We start from the raw sequence: 24,176 nt of genomic DNA on the forward strand, positions 1-24,176 counted from the left end.
CATACGTTGTTAATCCCAGAACACTTCTTAGTATTTCTGACCAGCTGTGGGAATAAGATGTCTGCCTGTAGCGTGCAGAGTAAAAAGGCCTAAACTTTATTCCCTTAGAGACCTGATGCGTTTTTCAAGTCAAAAGCCGCAGTTAAGAAATATTTTTTTTAAAAAAACCCAAATTAGTCAATCCTTTTAAATTCCATTAGATTCCGTGGGAATGCAAAACATCATTAGACTTGTTGCCCCGTGGGGTAAGTATGAAGAAAATGTTGTAAATTATTAATAGGAGTTCTACCTTCAGAAAAGCATTTAAGGTGCTCATAAAATGAAAGAGCCACTCTTTTTACACATGTTGTGCTGTGTTTAAAGACTGTTCCAAAAAAGCCCCACTATTCTTTTTTTTAAAAAAATCTATGAAATCAAGATTGAACCACCCCAAGCAGTGATGTCATTACTTTCTATGACTGGAGATCAATAAGCCATCAAATGATTTTAAGGCTATCCATGATCCATGCCTAATCATGCTTTTGTGTTCCTGAGTGTGCATTCATACGAAACACATTTGTGTGCATGCTGACTCCAGGTGTGTTTATTTTATAACAGCTAAGTTTGCCATCTTTGGGAGGAAGGGGAGGATCACTCATTAAAGGGAGATACTAGCTCTGCCCAAATTTCTTTGTTTTCAGCTGGTAAAAAAGGACTGGAAGTAGAATCATGCTGCTACTGGAGCTGTTCGTGCTAAGTCAGCTTTTCAGCTTTTCAAAGCTTTAAAGCAAGAAAGAGTATTTTTGGCTAAGTTCTTTTACTATCTGTTCATCTCATGTCAATGTTAGTTCCCAAGTGACTTTGAATGTGAGCAATTCAAGTGTGCATCAACAGCATATACTTCAAAAAGTGTTTTAGGATCTGTGTGATGTTCAACCCAATACGGTACTGTATGCATCAATTCCTTGAAAAACCAATGATGGAGTAGCCCATTGTGTAAGTCTCCCTCTCCCTCTCATTAATAGGCAGAATTACCTAGGACTCTTTTTTCCTTTCACTCCACAACACTGGCCAACAGTGGACGATGGACAAAGAAATGATATACATATGAGAAAGATGGGAAGGGGGGAAAATTCAACATAGGATTACCATGTGCACGTGTGCCCATGATATCAAAGATAGCATTTAATAGTATTGTAACTTCAGTGGAACCCTTTTGTTGAAGTGCAAACTGAACAAGAAAAGTCCATTAATGGTAATAGCACAAGAGCTGAAGCTGTACTGTATACTGATTGTGAGCACCAGAGCAGTGGTGGGATTGAAATACCTGAATGTGCATCTTATTGGATGCAAGCCTGGGCCTCTGAGGCCTAGAACGGACTTCTGGAAGTGGCATCCATGAACTTCCGGTTGGCCATTCTAGGCCTGGGAGGCCTCCTCCAGGCCTCTGAGGACTAGAATGGACTTCTGGAAGTAGCATCCATGCACTCCCAGGCCTAGAATGGACTTCCAGAAGCAGTGTGCATTAAGCCAGTTCTCCTGAACTCAGGTTCTGCCGAACCGGTGCAAACTGGCTGAATTCCACTACTGTACCAGAGGCTTTCTGAATGCCCAACAGTAGCAGCTGTTTCAACTGTCAAACTATAGGCCAGAAGGTTGGGTAGAAGGAGCAATCAATAAGAAATTTCCTTGAGGGATGAGGAAAGCTGGGACTATCTTACCTTCTATTCCACTGGTAAATGAATTACTGGTAAAGGCAATACAGCCTAGGCTAAATCAGTGGTATCCAACCTTGCCAACTGTAAGACTTGTGGAGATGGCTGGCTGGAGAATTCTGGGACTTGAAGTCCACAACTCTTAACTGTTGCCAAGGTTGGAAATCCCTGGGCTAAATGAAGGGGGTTAGGTTCCCCCCCCCCCATTTTTTACAGTGTATTCTTATATCTTGTCTTTTTTTTCTTCTTCTTCTTCACTCATTTAATGATTTTGCCTTGTCTCAAATCATACCCCAAGGTTTCATTGCAAAGCAATTTGAAAACAAATAACAGTGGAAAAAGGCAGTTTCCTGGAAAGTGGTTTGAAAAAATAATCAACAAGACACAGCTGCTGAGAACTTTGTTTATTTTGCTGCTTTGACTGACACAGGAAAAAACAAACATTTGGAGGTGTGTTTTTTTTCTCCAAATAAAATAAAATAAAATAAAATCAGCCCAAATGGAACCTAGATGAAAGCTTTTTGACTGCTTTCAGCTTCATGGCTGGCATTTCAGGGAAGGCAAGGTGACTTTTTATCCTGCCCCAACTCTTATTAACAAATTGTGGGTGACCCACTATCCAGTCCTCTTTCTGCATAAATAGATAGTGCTAGGACCTTTGTACTACTGATCTTGAAGGGCAGTTTTCAATGTGTAATAATATATCTGTTTTGGGGTGTGCAGTGACTGAAAAGGAGAATGGGAGAAAAAAAATCAGAAGAAAACAACCTCAGTCAATTGCATTGTTGTAAAATATTGTAACCTTGTATAAATGCAACTTTTTTTCCCCTTTAGCTTTATGGCCTGAGGCAGAATATATGAAAATATATGTTCAAAAAATGTTGACAAGTAAAGCAATGGATTGAGAGGAAAGCCTACAAAATTGCATTGTGAGGTTGTGCCATACAATTTTACTGCCTATACAGATATGTACTGCAAATTCATTACATTGTAATATTAAACAAAAAAAAACAGATTGCTTTGTTCCTTGTCTTTCTTTCTTGCTTGCTCTTTTTTTTCCTTTAATTTTTTTGGGGAAAATAAATTATTGCATGTATCATCTTTTCCTGTCCTGGAGCTGAGGGTGATAGTGTGAATTTTTTTAGTGCTGCAAACAAAAATTAAACAGACAAAAAAAATTGCTGGAAAAGAATGAACAAACATCCAGAGCGCAGGCAGAGGGGACCCACATAAATATTATTATTGTTGTCATTCCTAGTTGCAATGAACTGTCTCTTCTCTGCTCTAAACTGAAATCTGTCTATTTTGTGCCTGACTCATGGCAAATGAAATGCGATCATAGGGGGGCCTCCAAAATCTCATGTTAATTGAAGTTGGCAAAAAATACTAACAGTGCCCTTTTGAACTGCTGACACAGAGCAGAATGGATTAAACAAGGCTAGATTAACAACAGGTGGCAGCTCACAGACCAAGAGAGTCTTAGCAACCAAGAAGCAAAGATCCTAGAGGCAAAGTCTGAGCAGCCAATATGTGGCTGGTAATTAGACTGCTGGTAAATTAAGGGATGATCTGATCACAAAACTATTTTTCCAAGTTGTGGCATAGGATATTGGCGTGGTATTGCTATCCACAAATCAGTATTCCACAATACATGTATCCTTGGAAACACATCCAGGTTGGTTTACTTATTCATGTTTACAAGGGAAACCTGGCTTCATTGACTAAAAATAAGATTGGTGTTTATTCTCAGAACTCTTCTTTGAAACATTATACAGCTAATCACTTTTGACAATTGTTTTCCATTAGGTTCTCCTCCAGAGGTCATCAGGGAGCCGTACCTGACCTTGCTGTTGAGGCTAGTGGTCTGGCCTGGGATAGGAATGACTTAAAGCATCTTGACTACCTTAGCTGCCCAATGAAATGTGGAGACACATCTTTCGACCTTAGCCAGTTGTAGGGAAGTTTGTTCACATGTGTGGGTGGGTTGATCTGCCTGTTTAATTTGGGTCAAGAGAGTTAGTCCTTTCCCTGCCTACCAATCATCCCGCAATCAATACACAAAGCTGATTGACTGGAAGGCTGCCTCTTTCTTGCACATTCTCACCTCCCTGGGTGAATTGAGACAAATCAGTTGAGCTGCTAATGGGTCTTCTCCAGTGGTGGGATTCAAATATGTGAACAGCCAGTTCTCTGTGCGGATGCTACTTCCGGAAGTCCGTTCTGGGCCTGGGCAACAAAAAATTAGCTACCGGCTCTGCCAAAGTGGTAAGAACCAGCTGAATCCCACCACTGGCCTTCTGGTAACTCTCCCTTCCCAGAAAAGTGCAGCTGTTAATAAATGTCTCATATTAACATAACACAAAGCTTAGCTATTGGTCTTTCGGCCTCATCCTTTATTTATTGATTGAACTCAAGTTGGTGAACATACCTTTCATTCCTTCCTCCTCTGATTTTGCCCCCAACAACCCTTCAAAGTGGGTTCGGCACCAGAGAGTAAGTCACCCAGCCAGCTTTCATGCCTAGGGCAGGTCTAGAACTCCCAGTCTCCTAGCTTAGCACTTTCACCATCAGGCCAGCAAGTTTGACATCTGTGTCTTAAAGGGACACAGATACAGACTCTGCTCAGTCATTCCTAACCTTGCATCATTACATAAGCTGTTTAGCTATTACATTATTTTCCTGACACCTCAAATTCTTTTCTCCATATTCCTTGGATTTTATTACATTAGACTTATCACACCTGCGCTCTCTCCTGGGGAACTTCGTGGCCTTTTAATTTCAATGCTGAATTTTCATTAAATGTGGCCATCACTGTGATTAAGTGGTAAAGTGACAATCCCAGTTAGATTATCAGTTAATTTTTACCTACCCAGAACCTACCAGGAAACATGGATTACTCAATGATTGAAGCCATAAAAAAGGTTTGCTAGGCCACTGAATGGATTATAAATGTAAATATATAAACAACATCCCCTTCCCTACAAACTAGATAGAAAATCAAGCATTTCCAGTTCCATGATTAAATAACAATGTCAATCTTTCCTAGTTTGATGCTCTTACATGGATTGAATGACAATCCCATAATTCCTAGAGAGCAAAGTATAGCAGCTGTAGAGCACCATGGTAGAGGAGGTTGAGCATGAACTATATTGTATAAGAAACTGCAGGACCAAGACAGGAGAATAGTAAGAGCAATTATATCACTCTAAAGGAACAGACGCGGTGGCTCAGTGGGTTAGGACGCTGAGCTTGTCGATCAGAAGGTCGGCAGTTTGGCGGGTCGAATCCCGAGTGCCGCGTAACAGAGTGAGCGCCTGTTACTCGTCCCAGCTTCTGCCCACCTAGCAGTTCGAAAGCACGTAAAAATGCAAGTAGAAAAATAGGGACCACTCCGGTGGGAAGGTAACAGCGTTCCGTGCGCCTTTGGCGTCTAGTCATGCCGGCCACATGACCACGGAGACGTCCTCGGACAAGCGCTGGCTCTTCGGCTTTGAAACGGAGATGAGCACCGGCCCCTAGAGTCGGAAACGACTAGCACACACGTGCGGGGGAACCTTTACCTTTACCTTTTAAAGGAACAGAAATATTAAAGACATAGTGAAACAACTTACTAAAGTCATAGCACAGCAAGAATAGGCATTCAGTCCCCTGTGTCCAGTTCAATGATATAGTTCAAGTCCTTCTTTCATGCCAATCTCTGGGATACAGAACTTTCACACAAAGCCCAGTTGCTCCATTGCCAGAACAGATGGACACAGTTTCTAGAGGACAGGAATGAACAACGTTGCCTTTGTTAATCTACAACTCACCCTCATAGAGCCTTGGTGGAGCAGTGGGCTAATGCCTCCTTAAAGTAACACCAGCTGCCTGCAATTAGTGCAGGTTCGCATCCCACCAGGCTCAAGGTTGACTCAGCCTTCCATCCTTCCGAGGTAGGTAAAATGAGGACCCAGATTGTTGGGGGCAATTAAGCTGACTTTGTAATAATGCCGCTTGGGGGTGTGTGAAAGCCCTAATAAGCAGGCATATACATAGAATGAAGGCTACTGCTAAGCTTATAAGCCGCCCTGAGTCTTCGGAGAAGGGCGGGATATAAATGGAATTAAAATAAATAAATAAAAATAAAATAAAGTGACATTATGATACACTTTTCTCTGCTTTGTCACCTCAAATGCTTGCTATCTATCTGGGCTAGAGCAATTGGTGGAGGTTAACTGAGCCAGTGCTTATCATGCATTTCCATACCTCACATTACCAGCATTGCTGAAATAGTATACTCTAATAGTTAAGAACTTCATTTAACCTACGTAGAGAAAATTACCAGACTGAAATCTCGGCAGAAACTTTAAAAGAAACAAACAAAAACCCCTTGACATTTTTTCTTGAGTAGTTTTCCCCTGGATGTTATTTCAGAATGTTAGTAAAGGGAAGCATAAAAACAATTAGACTTCATGGTAAAAAGAAGGAACATTTTTAAAGAAAAAAAATGAATGTGCATATCCGCATTTTTATGCTTAAATCTTGTAAGATAACCACTTGTATATGTACATATCTCTGTTTTCAGAGAGGGAAAAGTTTATATCTATGTAGATGGATGGATATGCACAAAAGCATAGAGAAAAGAGTATACACTTTGGCAGAGGCTTTCCTGGAAAAGAAGAAAGGCTGGAAGGAAAAGCAGCAGAGGAATTGTCCAAAGGTAGCCAGATTTCCAGACAGAATTCCTCGCAAGCTTTTGCCAAAGTGCCTCCATCTGGACAGGATTTTCTTAAACCAGCTCAGAATCAAGCTGGCATGAGGTCAAGACAGCAGCAGCTTAAATAGTAAGCACAGATATGCCTGGAAAATGTACTCCTCCAAAGAGGGAAAATTTTCAAGCATGGGACAGTTGTGGGGAATTTTATTAGTTAATTCTGTTGTAGGACCAAGACCGGTAGTATTAAGGGACGCTTTGTCTTGGAGCTCACAGTGAGATTCTAGAACAGGGTTAGGTATTTTGGGGACAAACTGATTGAGAGTTTTAGACAGAAACATAGTTTCAAGGGAAGCAAACATCTGGCACTGAGAGAAGGTAGCCCCTCAACCTATTCAGGATCATGTAACAGTTTTTAAAAACACATTTTCATCACCCCTTGGCCCCATATGATAGCTGCCTAAGATTTCTCAAACTGTTTGAGCTTAAACAGTGGTATAATAGTCCACTATACTCACTGATGACCAGATCCAGGAGTGCCACTTTGATAGGAATTAGCCCCCACTAGTTCTAGAATAGAATAGAATAGAATAGAATAGAATAGAATAGAATAGAATAGAATAGAATAGAATAGAATAGAATAGAATAGAATAGAATAGAATAGAATAGAATAGAATAGAATAGAATAGAATAGAATAGGAATAGGAATAGGAATAGGAATAGGAATAGGAATAGGAATGGAATGGTGTTTGGTTATCAATGACAGACACTCGCAGATATAGAACTTTTATGATACACGTTAGAAAACTACATTACATTACTTTTTAACATAATCACCATTCAAATTGAGGCACTTGTCATAACGTCTTACAAGGTTTGAAATTCCTTAATAGTAGTTGCTTGGCGCCAAATCTGGGCTATGGGGAAGGTTGATCGAAAACATCCCAATACAACTGCTTCAAAAATTCTTGGGTGCCTCTAGTGGTGTGTGGGCAAGCATTATTGTGAACCAACACCACACCGGAAGTGGTGCCAGAGAAAATCTCTCCAAATGTGAAGATGCCAAAGGAGTACTGCTAGTGAAGTTCATGGAGCGTGGTTTGACCATCAGTTCAGAAGTCTACTGTGAAACGTTATGAAAACTCAGATGAGCCATCCATAACAAGCGTCAGGCCATCCTGACTTCTGCTGTGGTGTTGGTTCACAATAATGCATGCCCGCACACCGCTAGATGCACCCAAGAAATTTTTAAAAATCAGTTGCATTGGGATGTTTTTGATCACCACCACCCCCATAGCCCAGATTTGGCTCTGAGCGACTACTACTAAGGAATTTCAAACCTTGTAAGACATTATGACAAGTGCCTCAATTTGAATGGCGATCATGTCAAAATGTAATGTAATGTTGTAGTTTTTAATGTGTATAATAAAAGTTCTGTATCTGCGAGTGTCTGTCATTGATAACCAAACAGAGGTTTATTTCCAAATTGCCCTCATATTTTGTAACCTGAACCCCTTAGGCATGGTGTTAAATTTCATTATGGAAAAGCAGTGTTTGATATGCACATCAAGAAAAGGGTGGTTTTGCATTAAAAAAAGACTGGACCAAACTTTTAGAAACAAAGAGCAACTATAATGTTATTTATATGAGAGTAGCAAAGTTCTTTTTTTTTAAAAAAAAAACTCTGGGTAGGTAATTTAATTTAAGAAAATAAGAGCCTCATGCCCTCATTTCCCATTTGCAGCTGGGCTTCAATCCTGTGTACATCTCCAGCTACTTTACTAGATACAATACAAATGTACACAATAGAAAAACAAGAGACTTATTCTAGTTATTTCCTTTTTAATGGAACACAATATTGATGCTGGAAATTTCATCGATTTTTTTTTACCCCTTTGGAATTTGTGGTATCCTTTGCTGCCCAATTGTCCTCTTTTTTTTTCCTGTAGAGTCCATGAAAAGTTTCACATGTCTTTCTTTTTACATGTTGCTTACAGATCGTTCATTTTCGCAGCCAGTTGGATCGTTCACTGTAAAAGATTCAACATCAGATTCAATTTGGAATAGCAATAATCAAACCCATCTTGGAAGTTGCATTGGCCTGCACTGGAAATACTGAGTCAATGTATTCATGAATACTTTCTAAGAATTTCTAAGAATACCACATCCGCTATATTGATATTTCAGGGATCTGCTTCCCCTTCTTCCTAAAGGATGACTCAGAGTGCTGCACTTCACAAAGTCATCTTTGTCCATTTGTGTGAACAGAAAGACCTCTCAATGAAAATGATTGTCTATGCCATTAATGAAATTAATCACATTTAGTAGCTTACCCCCCTTGTTTCTTATTTCCCAAAGACTCTCGAGGTTAAATAAAAATATCAGGCAACAAATTCCACTAACATCTCCAATCCTACTTACGGTATACCCAATAAAAAAACAGTAGAAGTGTTTCACAGGGCAATGAAGGAGTTAAACTTTCCTTATTACTCCAAGCAAACTGACAATCAAGGCAAATGAGGATAAAGTCAAGGACATTCAGAGAGGAATTATTGGAACCAACTCCGGAAAATAAAGCTGGCAAACAGGGGCCTCTCTCCATCCACTATCCTTTCTCAGAAATCCTGTGGGGATTTCTGCTGGGAATACCTATCAGAGTTGTGCTGTGTTTCCTCCAGTGGATTATGCCTCAGCCACTCGCCATCACTGCTCCATTTCAGCTAATTGTCTCATATGTTGCCATTTGTTATCCTCTTAATGAGAAACACAACTTTCCTGCACAACCATCAACACAAGGACCTGGCAGGCCACGGAATCCTGAAGATCAGCAGATGCAGGTCTGTAAAACAGCAGTTTGTTCCGAACTGAAATTACACAGAGAAGGCATGTGACTCCAAACAGCATCAAACTCAAGTTAGTTTGAAAACAACCATACCCACCCCAGCAAAAGAGGAAAAAAAGAAAGAAACAGACTAAAGTCTTAGCATTGTCATTAAGGCAAATATTGGTTGCCACGGAGTATCGCCATCTTGGTTCAGATGTTTCCTGTGGTATTGGCTGGCAGATGTTTTTCATTCTCTTCTTAAGCCTGATTTAATGCGTCAGCCATTGATAAGCAGAATATGATATCTATATATTATTAAAACTCTTGATGTTGTGACTTTTAACTGAATGAAGCAGTTTACCATAGGGCAAGCTTTTGAACCAAGGCACCTCAAATGGGCTAACTTACAGAATATGTCCAAAATACAGGACCTAGGATTTCTGAGAGAACGAAATTTGGGGAAATTGTTGTTGCTTCAGTGCTATGACTGACAGTTTCCCAGCCAGTCTTGCAATCCCTTGCTCCCACATCCACCCAGTTTATTTGCCTACTGAAACAGAGGGAGAGACAGTGGAAGAAGGTTAGTTTTCTATGCTGCCTTCAATTCCCACAAGGAAACACAATGAGGAAACTGGCAAGACGCTGCTCCCATTCCCACTGCTTTTTTGCAATCATTTTATTTCTCTATTTAGATAAGGAAATATTACTGAAATAATGATCCAATGAGGCAAGGGTGTGTAATGTAAAATAAAATTAAAAATCACAGCTTTGGGGAATAAATCCACTTGAAACCACTGAATGTACTTAGGACAATTCTATTATTCTAATATTAAATCAATTTATTTACAGGATTCAAGTGGGTATTGTTCCTATAACCCATGATTTATGGCAGGGGTGTCGAACTCAATTTCATTGAGGGCCGCATCAGCATTGCGGTTGCCCTCAGTGGGCCGGGTGGGTGTGGCCTGGGTGGGCGTGGCCTACTGGGTGGGCGTGGCTAAAGTGCGTATGGCCTACTGGTTGGGCGTGGCCAGCTCTACATTGTTCGCCTCAAGGGTGCCTATGGGGGCCTGGGCAGGAGTGGGACAGATCTGAGGGTCTCTGGCAGAAGGAGGGTCTCTGGGCCAGGGCCAAGGAAGTGGGGGCCGTTCCCTCACTGTTTCCAGGATGGCTTTGCGGGCCGCATGAAACCACTTCGCGGGCCGGATCTGGCCCCCGGGCCTTGTGTTTGACATGTCTGATTTATGGCTTCGTGTATACATTTATGACATTCATCTTTTTTGCTTATCACTGAAGTCCCAAGTTATATAGTATGTACTGCAGGACAAACACAATAAACAATTTGTGCCCTGCTTATCATTCTGCAGCAAGGAGAATCACAATGCTACAGTGAATTTAATACTAGTAGTTATAATCACTGTAGTGTTTTCTTTTGAGGGAGGAATAATTCCACTTTCTCTCTTTCCCCATTTATTTTGAGTTTTTGTTGTTTAAATGTTTTCCTTTCCTTGGTGCCTTATAAAATCATGAGATTCTTACAATTTAACCAGTTTCAAATTAATATGTTTTCCCAGTGCTCAGTTACATTTCCCCCCCCCAATAAGATGTGGCCAAGGGAACAAGTGAACTGTTTGAATATGTTCTATAATAAAACATATGCTTAAAATTTCTTTCTTGCACATAAGTATCTATTTTTCTGCCCTTATTTTATGAAATTGCTATGAATTTTAACTTTCTAGCAAATGTGGAACTTTGACCCAAGTTCATTTAAGTTAGTTAAATGGGCTGGACAAGAACCTGATGCTTGGGGGGGGGGAAATGAAGACAATAAAAGAAAGTCAAGATGGCTAGAATTGCTGACAAATACATGCACTTACAAGAACTCAAAAAAGCAGTGATTCAGAAAACAGTTCTGAAGAAATGATGTCCATTAGGTTATGAAGAATCAGAAACAATCAAACAACAAACTGATTATGTCCCACTAATTTCACTAGTCATAGTTCCTGGATTTTTAGAACTTCAAAAGAAACTGAGTGAGTTAAATATGAGTACCCTGTCAGTTGTGATCTTATAACATTTCTAATCAGGGAAAGTAAAGTAATATTTGAGTAGTACATTCCCTGAGACTGATTACTTTAGGCCATCTTTTCCATTTTTAAAAGGCCAGTTATTTGTCTGTTGTAAATACAGTGCAGTGATTAATAACATCAGATAAGGACAATCCATCTAAACCCTTCACAGCAATTCAGCCAGACTTTAGCAGAGGATCAAAGTTGGAATCAATCAGTCTGCATTGACTTGGAACTCTGAGCTCAGGTTTCTACTCAAGATCAAACAACCAATCCGTGAACAGGACCACCACTCCATTTGAGCTCAATAGGCAGCTCCTTGGGAATGAAAATTTAATTTAATTTAATTTAATAACACTTATATACCGCCCTTCTCCCTGAGGACTCAGGGCGGTTCACAGGGCAGAATAAAATAGCGAATACAAACATTAAAACAGGATTAAACAATAGCCCTAGTTAAGAACAATATAAATACAACGCTAAAAACCCCCAAAAAAATTAAAAAGCGAGAGATAAAACAACCCCAATACTCCCCCTCAGGCTAGGCCGGCTTGTACAAACAGAAATGTCTTAAGATCGCGACGAAAGGAGCGAAGATCGGGCGCCGTCCGGAGCTCTACCGGTAGCTGATTCCACAGCTCCGGAGCGCCCACAGAGAAGGATCTCCCCCTGGGGGCCACCAATCGACATTCTCTGATCGGTGGCACCCTGAGGAGGCCCTCTCTGTGGGAACGCACAGGGCGCAGGGAGCTTGATGCCGGCAGCAGATGTTCCCTGAGGTACTCCGGCCCCATGCCATGGAGTGCTTTGAATACCGTTACCAGTACCTTGAATCTCACCCGGAAGGCAACTGGCAACCAATGCAGCTCACGGAGCAGAGGTGTAACGTGGGAGTATCGGGAGACTCCCAACACCACTCTCGCGGCTGCATTCTGTACCAGTTGGAGCTTCCGAGTGCTCCTCAAGGGCAACCCCATGTAGAGAGCGTTGCAGTAGTCCAGACGAGAGGACACGAGCGCATGAGTGACTGTGCATAGATCATCCCGGCTAAGATAGGGCCGCAACTGACGCACCAGGCGAACCTGTGCGAAGGCCCCCCTAGTCACGGCTCCTATATGATCTTCCAAGGTGAGCCGTGAATCTAGGAGGACCCCCAAGTTGCGAGCCCTATCTACGGGGGGTAATGATTCACCCCCCATAGCTAGAGATGGAATGTCCGAGTAAACCCGGGATGAAGGTATGCAAAGCCACTCAGTCTTGTCGGGGTTGAGCTGGAGTCTGTTCCTCCCCATCCAGACCCGAACCGCCTCCAGGCAACGGGACATCACGTTGAGGGCATCACTGGGGTGGTTTGGGGTCGAAAAGAAAAGTTGGGTATCATCAGCATACTGATGATACCCAACTCCAAAGCCACGAATGATCTCACCCAGCGGCTTCATGTAGATGTTGAACAGGAGAGGCGAGAGGACCGACCCCTGAGGAACTCCACAAATGAGAGACCTCGCGGTCGACCTCTGCCCCCCTGCCAACACCGACTGCGAACGTCCCAAGAGATAGGAGGAGAACCACTGTAAAACTGTGCCTCCCACTCCCAGTCCCCTGAGACGCCGCAGCAAGATACCATGGTCGATGGTATCGAAAGCCGCCGAGAGGTCTAATAGGACTAAGACAGAGGAATGCCCCCTGTCTCGAGCCCTCCAGAGATCATTCACCAGCGCGACCAATGCCGTCTCCGTGCTGTGCCCGGGCCTGAAACCCGATTGGTACGGGTCTAGATAATCCGCTTCATCCAGGACCAGAGGGAGCTGATGCGCCACCACACTCTCAACAACCTTCGCAAGAAAGCGAAGGTTGGAGACAGGACGAAAGTTGTTCAATACAGCTGGGTCCAAGGCAGGCTTCTTGAGGAGAGGCCTCACCACCGCCTCCTTCAAGACGGCGGGGAAGATACCCTCACTCAAAGAAGCCGATATAACTGCCTGGAACCAGCTGCGTGTCCTCTCCCGGGCTGCATAAACCAGCCAGGAAGGGCACGGGTCCAGTAAACATGTGGTGGTGCTCAGCCTCCCCATGATCCTGTCCACTTCCTCCGGAGTCACAGAATCAAACTCCTCCCAGATGATATCGACAAGACCACCCGTGTCCTGATCGTCAGACTCTGCCCAGTCAGAATCCAAACCGGTCCGAATCCGAGCGATTTTGTCCGACAGATGTTGGTTAAACTCCTCGGCACGTCCCTGCAAGGGATCCTCCCTCACCTCCTGATTTAGGAGGGAGCGAGTCACCCTAAACAGGGCAGCCGGGCGATTATCTGCGGACGCAATAAGGGTGGCGAAGTGGTTGGACCTCGCCTCCCTAATTGCAGCGAGATAAGACCTAATATAGGCTCTTAGTCGCAATCGGTCGGGTTCGGATCGGCTGGCCCTCCAACCGCTCTCTAGGCCCCGTCTCCGACGCTTCATCTCCCGGAGCTCCGCAGAAAACCATGGAGCCCGACGGGATCTGCACCGGGTCAGGGGCCGCAAGGGTACAACTCGGTCAAGGGCCTCAGTGGCCGTCCTTTCCCAGGCTTCCACTAAGGCCTCGGCCGAGCTGTGAGCGAGGGAGGCAGGTGGGGACCCCAGCGCCGCCTGGAACCTCTGAGGATCCATTAAGCGTCTGGGGCGGTACCATTTGAGTGGTTCCAAACCCCCACGGCGGGGGGTGGCAAAACGGAAGACCAGCCGCAGGAGATGATGATCGGTCCATGACAGGGGCATAATAATTGGAGAGCCCCCACCAAGATCATCTAACCACCGTCCAGACAAGAAAACAAGGTCAAGGGTGTGGCCTCCTTCATGAGTCGGTCCCGTAATTACTTGCGTCAGGTCCATGGCCGTCATGGAAGCCATGAACTCCCGAGCCAACTCAGATGATCCTCCCAGCGATGGTAGGTTGAAGTCCCCCAAAACTATAAGTTTCGGGAACTCAACCACCAGCCCAGAGAGGACATCAAGCAGCTCAGGCAGGGCTGCTGCTGCGTGACTAGGCGAAAGGTACACCAGCAGCAAGCCCAACTGCGCACCAGGGCCGCATCTCAAAAAGAGAGACTCACACCCGACTGTCTGGGGAACGGTGGCCTCCCGCGGACACAAGGTCTCCCTCACAACAACAGCCACTCCCCCACCCCTACCCTGAGCCCGAGGCCGGTGCAGCACCCGGAAACCTGGTGGGCAAAGATCAACCAGAGGTACACCGCCCTCTGGGCCCAACCAGGTCTCCGTGATGCAAGCCAGGTCAGCCTGCTCACCCTCGACCAAGTCTCGAACGAGAGGAGCCTTATTAATGACCGACCTGGCATTCAAATACACCAGCCGGAGCTCAGGAGGCTGCTCATCCTCACTCCCGGGACCTCGGGGCGGAACCAGAGGGTCGGAGTGCCTCACCGCTTGTAAACAGCGGAGAGGCCTTCCCTGAGACCGATACGGCCCTCTGTTCCTACACCTGCTGCCATTCCCTATCGTCGTGGGAATGGACAATCCCACGACTGGCCCTGGAGCCCCAGAAGCAGTCGACCCCCGCTCCTCCCCTCCGCGATCAGCCTCAGCACTAGCCTGAACAAAGGTAGTTGGACTGCCCCCCTCGTCCAAACCACCAAAAAAAGAACCCTCCCTCCTCCCTAACCCCCAAAAAAATTTTGACAAAAAACAGATCAAGGACCTCCTATTAGGTTTACGTCGGAGGCCCATAGCCGTGCATGTGAGGAGCCCATAGCTCTACATGTGAGGAGCCCAGCATGCATGAATGATTTTGCAACCAGACCAGTTTTAATGAATATTGTAGCAGTTGATATAAAGCCCTATGCTAGAACTGCGAGAAGCAGGGTCTACTCATTAATGTATTTATGTGGAGAGAGACAGCCAGTAGGATTAAGGCCAGCTCACCCAATGGGTGCAAAGTTAGGAAAAAATTAAGCCTGTACACGTGTTGTAAGAGATCACAGGGCACCATAGACCCCATAAATAATTTATCTGTAACTGAAATAAAGTAAATCCCCCCCCCTTTAAGATACATATTTTTAGAACATAATTTATCATAATATGATAGCAACTGAGAATATATAAATTCCAGGACTGCATGAAAAAAACTAAATCTATTCATATAACTCATGGTTGGCTGAAGACAGCATACTGGGGATGTAGCCTAGTTGATCTGCCTTCCTAGTTTCAAGCCATGCATCAAGTGCCACACCAAAATTGAAGATGAGATTGTGGTGATTTGTGAGATCGGGACAGCTGCAAGGAATACTGCCCAGAGGTGACTAGTTATGAATGCCTTTGTGTGGACTTGGATCACAAGGACAAGCTGGAGCCATTACTGAGCTCTTGGATGGAATATGGAGATTGGTGTTGGAATTCCTGAGAGTTCCAGTCTTAGGGGACAACAACATCCATATCCCAGGGGAATTGGAAAAGACTGGACAACCTAAGAAGAGATTAGACAACTGTTTGTCAGAAATAGTATAGTGCTTCCTGCCTGAGTAGGGGGCTGGACTAGAAGACCTCCAAGGTCCCTACCAAGTCTGTTAACCTGAATCTTCATGTCACAATGTACTGAGTTCATGACTCCCATAGCATTCATGAACTTTTAAGTTAATAGCACAAAACACATACTGTACATCTCATCTGGTCCTTTCTCTGCAGACTATTCTGATAATGAAAGACTAACATCTATTCTTTGCTTTGATCTTCCTTGTTAGGCTGCACATCACAGATGCCCTGCTCTCTGCATGTGGAATTGGACCCTTAGGTTGTCCCACCCAGATCCTATGGGAGCCAAAGTGGACCTAGAGAAGGATATATCCTAATTGGCACCCAGTTCAATTATGTCGATTCCCATAGTAGAGAGACAACCAGAGCACCGGATGAGACTGTTTTTGTAAGGTCTTTGCAAAGAGGCCAATCCCAAACACTCCCTAGTTTACCAATGTGCTAAAAGAAGATGAAGTGATTGAAAGAAAAACCTATATTTGTGAAAAGGTTTGACCATTTTGTAAACGCTACTAAACCAGGCAGTATTAAATTTGAGCCTACCTGGTAGTGGCAGGAGCAACAAAGTGCCTTGTTTTGTGTATGCCTATTGTATTTGCATATTCCCATCTAGCAATCCTGCTCAGAATTACCTGGACCATTTTTGAGAAAAATGGGCAAGACAAAAGTATCTGCTGGCATATTGGATGTGTGGATTTCTTTACGCATCAAGTTGTTCCTATCCACTCCCACATTGTTTGGGCAGAGTCCACAATGGTGAGCAAGGCAGAGTTTTGTAAGATTACCACCAGATAGGATTCTCCGTGATGTGAACATCACCACTGGTGTGCTTCATTCATACTCCTTCAATTGCCAAATCCAGGAGACTGTCAATGCTTCTTCGAGAGAGGGGCTAATGTTGCTGGAATGGGACAACTGCCATGGCCAAGTCGCCACAGTCAACTCACCGCAGGACAACTCACCATGGCCCACCCACCACGGGACAACTCACAGCGGAACAATTCAACAATTCAATTTATTTAAAATAATTTTCTTAAAAAATAATTTTTGTCGTTCCCATTTCAATTTGTCCCTCCTTTTGCATTCTTTCTGTAATGATTCTATTCCACCATTTCTTCAGTATTAAGTGTAACTCTTCTCCCAAGGCAAGTTGTCCCACCGTGAGTTTACCACAGCTGCAGTGAGTAGTTTTGCCTGCCTTGAAGGAGATGGCACTACATCCTCTTTTGAAGACTTACCTGGACCAAGGCATTGGAGCCTCTGTCCAATCTTCCCCTTTTATCTTGTGGCATTTGGAGGCCATTGTACTTTCAATGGACTCTGGGCAACAGAATTAAAAAAAAACCCAAATGTAATAATAATAAAACCCATTATGTTCCCCCACTCAGCTTAGACCCAGAGAATGAATTATATCCATATACACTTGTTCATGAAAAGCCACGGGGAGGCTACTCCTGGGAAGGTTGGCAGCATTGTCTATAGCCCATGTATGTCCAAAGAAGTGGGGTGAGGATTCTCAGCAGATCTTGTTCAGGTGATTGAACTAGGCAGGCAATTTCTGTTCTGCTGAGGCAATTCCTAATGTAACCTGACACTATGCAGTGTTGGTTTAAAAGTGACCAGCATCACTTTGAATTGGTTCCAGAGGTTCCCTGGTAAAACAGTTTCAAAATAGGTTTTTTTCTGCAATAGCTGAGGTTTCTACCTCTGTGTCATACATTTCTTGTAGTTTCTGAGTTATATTCAACAGCAGCCCAACACAGAGCATGTTGCAACTTTATATCAATTTGCTCTTTTATATCATTTCACTCTCAATTTACTTTATAAAACCAAGAATTTTGCTTTATACAATGCCCACAATTGTACAATTGGGCAGTTAACAAATGTAGTAAGTAAATAAGTAAATAGAATTGACTGCAGCATGTTTTTACAAATATTATTTTTCAAAACAAAACAAGTGCACACAAACATTGAGAAATATGGTCCCTGGATAACCTTTGTATTACAGTGGGGGGGGGGGAACCTACAGTATAGAAACCAATATGGAATACTTTGGTACAATTCATTTCAAGGTAGAACATTCACTGAACTTTCCTATTATCTGCAAATATACAAATGTGTGTTCAGTTAATATTTCTGGAATCCCGGTGGACAGAGGTAGATATTTCAGACCACGCCTCATTATTTTCTCATGGCAGAGCTGCAAAGTTGGATTTGCAACTATGTGTATGTTCAACAAACAGCAATAACCAGCCACAGCTCTTAGACAGGTACACAAACATATACATTATATTCACATTTTACACATATTTAAAATGTCATAGATGTACATCATAGAAAAGCAGTGTGTTCCGCTCACATTAGGGTCTACAATTCTCATACACCCTTGCCATCTGCTGTGTGACTATGATTAGAAGATAGAATACAAAACAAAACTGCACTGTGATCCTCCCCCCCCCTTGTCATGTACCTTTAAAAGTGTCTTATGCAAGTTCCAGAGAAGAAATGGGGAACTGAAGATTCTGACCGCAGGGGAATCAAGCACCACCCTATCTGGACCGGGATGCCTTGCGTACAGTCACTCATGCGCTCGTGACCTCTCGTCTGGACTACTGTAATGCTCTCTACATGGGGCTGCCCTTGAAGACCACTCGGAGGCTCCAACTGGTGCAGAATGCAGCCGTGCGAGTTGTGTTGGGAGTCTCCTGATACTGCCACATTACACCTTTGCTCCGCGAGCTGCATTGGCTGCCGGTTGTCCTCCGGGTGAGATTCAAGGTGTTGGTAATGACTTACAAAGCCCTACATGGCATGGGTCCGGATTACCTACGGCAACACCTGCAGCTGGCGTCAACTTCCCTCCGTCCAGTGCGCTCCCACAGAGAGGGCCTCCTCAGGGTGCCTCCGAACAAAGAATGTAGATTGGTGGCCCCTAGGGGGAGGGCGTTCTCTGTGGGCGCGCCAGACCTGTGGAACCGCTTGCCGGTCGAGCTCCGGATGGCCCCCGACGTTCGCTCCTTCCGGCGGGATCTAAAAACTTATTTATTTGAGCAATCCGGCCTGGTTTGATGCGATTAGGGCTGGGTTTTTAACATGGTTGTAATTACTGTTTATATTGGGCATAATATTTAATTGTTTTTTAACTTTTGTACTTCGTTTTTAATATTTATTGCCCTGTACACCGCCCTGAGTCCTTCGGGAGAAGGGCGGTATAAAAATTTAATAAATATAAATATATAAATAGACCGGCTTTTTGTAATTTCTTTCTGGACAAGGAAAGGACTTGAGACTGCCCACAAGTGCTCCAGATATTTATTCCTTATGAGGAATTTGCAAGATCTCTGGCAAGCTTAGACCTCTGGGAGACAAGGCAATGCTATGATTGCTCAAATTGTGATCAGTGTCTTTATGGACACAAGCTTTGCATACTTTCTTTTCTAAACACTATCAGAAATTGCTTGTTAATTGCTTTTCAGTTACTAAGAATCTTTGGACTGTAAAGTTTTGACAGTATTGGATGAGTTTCCTTCAACTGTTAGTGATTTTTATTTAATTACAGGTAGTCCTCAACTTACAATCAAAATTGAGCCCAACATTTTGCTAAGCAAAACACTTGTGAATTTTGCCCGTTTATGCCCTTTCTTGGAACAGTTCTTAAGTGAATCACTGCAGTTGTTGAGTAAATAACAAAGTTGTTTAATGAATCTGGCTCTCCTATTGACTTTGTAAGATCGCAAAAGGTGATCACATGACTCCAGGACATGCAACTGTCATAAATATGAACCAGTTTACAAACTTCTGAATTTTGATCACATAACCATTGGGATGCTGCAATGGTCGTGTGAAAAACAATCATACGTCACTTTTTTCAGTGCTATTATAACTTCAAACAGTCACTAAATGAACTGTTGTAAGTCAAGGACTTCCTGTACAAATTTAATGATTTCTTAAAATTCAATAAACAGCAAAAAGGTGATTAGAGCTTTGATTAGACTTTTGGAAGTTACAAATTGACTAAAGGTACAGATGGATTCTAAATAAGATTTTGGAATTAATTATAAGAAACCCTTCAATGATAAAACGTTTTTGTTTTGAAATCTCTTTAAAAACTAGGATAGGATGAGACTTTGAAGTTGGACACTAAAGAAAACCAGAAGGAACTAAATATTACAATTAAGGGAGAACACCACTTAAATGTGATTAATACAGAATGAAGCAAAATATTTTAACACTGGACATACTCAAATATATTTTTGAACAGTGTGTATGTGTATGTGTGTATTACACACACACACACACATATTATACACACACATACACATTTTTAAAAGGGGAGGAGAATTGATTAGTTTTTTCTTTTCTTTCAGCACTCAGCCAGGGTGGATCCTACATGTTAAATGATAAATTTAATTGATCACATTTTCCTCCTTTTTTGTATACTACTTTATGTGTGTGTGTGTGGTTAGGGTTGAATGTAAGTTTTTGTTTTGTTACATTTTGTTTGTTTATTTTACCATTCTGTATTTTATTCTCTATGATAAAACAATACATTTTTTTTTAAAAAGAACAATTTACCAACTGGAATTTGCTCCAAATGTTGCTGTTCCATTTATATTCCCCAAAGTAGAAACTGCAGAGACAATTGAATGCTCAATTAGTATCCTCAAAGAAATATATAAACCACCATGGTAAAGGTCAGGTGGAAGGAAAATTTGGGGTAATCCTATACTGGCATAATTATCTTGCTGAAAACACAGAGCAATCAACAAGAGAAGGCACACTGATCATACATACCAAACATTTCCAACTTGTAGAAAATTGTGCCAGTAATATGCTGTTCCCTGCTAATCCAAATGTTGGATAAAATGTTAATCATGACAAATTGCAAGCCAAATAATTAACCATGATGCAACTGAACAAAGTCTGAGCCAACCTTTCCCTTCTTTAGAAATAATCTGCACAACTAATTGTATGGGAAATTGCTCCTGCTAACATTGACAAAACACATTGAACAAAAATTTTTTGGCAAGGAATAGGTAAAACAAAATCAACTATGCAGCCCTGAGCACACAGAAACAACAGGGGACAAGAGTCAAGGTCAATCAGAGCTTCAGCTTTCAACACTGGAAGCAATTAATAGAATCAGATTTAAAATAAGAGGTATCCATAGTGTACTTTCATAGCTGGAGAACAAGAGAGGTTTTTAAAGGAGCTCTTACCTGCATTCTTAGGAAGGAAATGTAAAGATGTTTACAACCATCAACATCAGCCCGAATATAAATTATACATGTTGAGATATTGGGCTTAATTCTTAATATGATTAATAATATTTCAAAGAGTAAAAACCCTCCTTCACATGTTGAATTAGTTACTGAAGAATGTGGACAAGCAAAAGAAACCAACTTTGCATTGGTTGCCCCAAAGAAGCCTGCCCCCATGGCAGAAAGATAATTGAAGAATTTGCATAAATATTTTAGAAGACAGAGGAATAAAAAATAGAGACAACTTCTACTCAGAAGAGAGGGAAAATTAGGCCTCCTCAAAACATGTGCTGTAGAAGAAATGTCCTGACATTCCAATCAATTCAGTATATGTAATGTCAAATTTACAATAATAAAAGTAATTTAGAAGTCCAGTATGACAGGAGACAATTTGCTTTATGCATTCCCTGAGCATTTGAATCAGCAATGCTGTGGCTGCCAATCCCAAATTATGTATTCTATCTGTATTCTCATGGCAGTAAGTATATTTTACCAGGATACTCTAGATATCAGGGGTAGGGAAGTATGGCCCTTTTAGAACGTGTGGACTTCAACTCCCAGAATTCCTAAGCTAGCATGGTGGCTCAAGAATTCTGAGACATAAAAGGGCCACACTGCCCTTTTGCTGGAGATAAACAATGCATTCTATGATTTTTTTTATAATTTATATTTAAAAAATTATATATTTTTCCTCTTTCAGACTTAAGTGACAGGGTGAAGAAATTTCCCAGCTTGTCAGTAGAATCTGCAGCTGAGGAGACCACATGAGTAGTAATTACAGACTGACTGGTCACTATAAACTCAAACAGGCCTTGCAGAAATATGTTAATATTCCACATTGCACCTAATTGAAATATCACAATGCTGATGCAAAAGAAACTCATTCCTACTGCAGATATACATCAGCTATCTTAGGTTAGAGAATATTTTTATTACAATTTAAACAACAGATAAATAGTTGTTCTTAATTTTCCCCGTTAATAGTTTTTCAGTTAAACAACTTTCAGCCCAGGGAAGAAAGATTTCAAATGTCATCACTCAGGGCTCTTATGCTTTCAAATTGACAGGAAGGTTGTTTTTATTTTGTGACACAAGATACAAACTTTTGAAATGCAATGGTGTCTCTCTCTCTCATTCCCTGGTATATGTTCTTTATGTTTACTTCAGCATCAACTGCTTAGAAGATGGATATTCATTAACTTGTTATAATGAGTTATGCACATCAAGATGTAAATTCTTTCAGAAGATGATAGATTGCTTTCTGTGAATCATCAGTATATTGCACAATTACCCAATCCAAATTCTCATGCATGGTTCCATTCAAAAAAATGTTAGAACTGAACCCAGTATTTTTTTTATCAAGAGCTCCAAAGTACAAAATGCATTTTTATGTATTCCTAATTTAGTGACTGATCAACTGAAAACTGTCCCAACATGCTAAGGAAAGCAGGATGATGAGATATCAAAATACCCATGCATGTAATAGTCATTCTATATGCCTAAAAGGCAGTCTACTCTGAAGGTATTCTATTATTCGATCTTCTGTTCAGCAGAAATAATGGAAAACATGAAATGTGTTCATTTACTAACAACCAGATACCTTAACGTAAAGAAAAACAAGAACTGCTGCTTTATTCAACTTCAGTTATCTTGTAACGTTAAAAATAACCCCAACATCAATACACATTTTCTTTTCTTTTTTTAACCGAGTAAAAAAGGCTGCCAATTCTATGGCAGAATTAATGCTTATAATGTATTTGAAAAGGTGCTAAAGCAGGCCTTGCACACCAGCCAAAGAGGCTGGCATCTGGGCAGCAAATCTAGAAAGCAGTCTGAAAATGGACCAACAACAGCCCTTAGAGAAGAAGCATTTTTTTGCTCTGTGATCAAAAACTTTTCGTTGTGTATACTCCTATGCATGCAATCTTTACAGAGCAAATGAACATTTCAGTAGACCAATGCAGCAATTCACCTCCACTGCTTCTTTTTGCATTGAATTTTACGCTCTGTTGAAAAGCTTTTCAGGAACAAAGCATTAATTCTTGTGACCTCTCTCTGTACTCCCTGGCATGATTCTTTAGTCCCTAAGATTTTTCCTAACATCAGCTGTTGCCTGGGGTGCTGGATTCCAATTTCCAACTTCACTCATGGCTGGCCTTCACAAGCTTCCAATGTTAGGAAAGCTCTTCAGCTTTTCAGGAAAGTCATCTTTGTACAAGACTGGATCCGCCCGGTGCTCCACCACTTTCAGGGGCATGGTCCCAAAGACAGAGGCAAACTTGTTAATGCATTCGGACCTAAGGGAAAAATAAATAAATAAACGGAATGCTTATAAACAAATTGCTCCACTGTATGTTTATTTAACAACCTATTACGGCTCCCCCTTTCATGTCCTCCCCAATTATTTAAAGTTTAATTAAATAGGAGCAAAGCAAATATGAAACAAATACAACGTGGTTAAGGCATTGCAAATGCAAAAAAGGTAGCGCCTAAAAGTTTAATGTTAGAAGTAGGAAATAGGACAAATATCCTCTCATGCTGGAAAGATATGAACCTCTAGGACTGATGTACATAATCAAGGCAAAGAGATGCTGTCAACTGCTCATGAATGCAGAGTGGTCAAAGTTTTATTAGCCCCTTTCTAGCAGAATTCCAAACATTCCTAAACAGTTGCACATGTTGCAAACAGTCACTGCCAGGTCAAATTTGGCACTGTACAGGGCTTGCAAAAATACAAAAATACTTCCGTGGCTTTTTTTTTTTTTTAAAAAAATACCTACTGGAATTTACATCCTTTCTGTTAAGGTATCTATGTTGATGATTGTGCTTGAAAACTAAATTACATTTCTTTAAGAACTAAAACTTAAAATTGAGTACTTTATTTTCGTTGTCCAAACTCAGTTTTTTTATTTAAAAATGTCCAAGTGTTCACATTTTTTAAAAGCATATTGGATTCTTATTCACCCTACCCATCATCTCACATCTCTCTTTAAGGCTATCGGGTGACTGAAATAGGGGAACACATACCGTGTTTCCCTGAAAATAAGCCCCACCCCCCAAAAAAGACCTACGCTGATAATGTAATGTAATGTAATCTTATATAAAT

At 41.8% G+C, this 24,176-nt stretch overlaps 1 protein-coding gene across 7 annotated transcripts in view; it reads right to left on the minus strand.

The window, feature by feature from the left end:
* Window positions 1-1,548: 1,548 nt before the first annotated feature.
* EXT2 (exostosin glycosyltransferase 2) overlaps window positions 1,549-24,176 on the minus strand; it is a 94,376-nt gene continuing 71,748 nt past the window's right edge. For 2 of the 7 annotated variants that reach the window (XM_083379571.1, XM_083379570.1), the window contains one exon: window positions 17,613-23,367. In XM_083379571.1, coding sequence (XP_083235697.1) covers window positions 23,229-23,367 — 139 coding nt within the window. In that variant the 3' untranslated portion in view covers window positions 17,613-23,228. Of the gene's footprint in view, window positions 2,421-5,305; window positions 5,456-8,278; window positions 8,418-9,699; window positions 9,762-17,047; window positions 17,130-17,612; window positions 23,368-24,176 lie in introns of those variants that run through there. The other 5 variants (XR_014494449.1, XR_014494451.1, XR_014494450.1 and 2 more) reach the window with 5 other exon arrangements.

This window comes from Vipera ursinii, assembly GCF_947247035.1.
Source record: "Vipera ursinii genome assembly, chromosome: 1".
NCBI classification, from domain to species: domain Eukaryota; kingdom Metazoa; phylum Chordata; class Lepidosauria; order Squamata; family Viperidae; genus Vipera; species Vipera ursinii.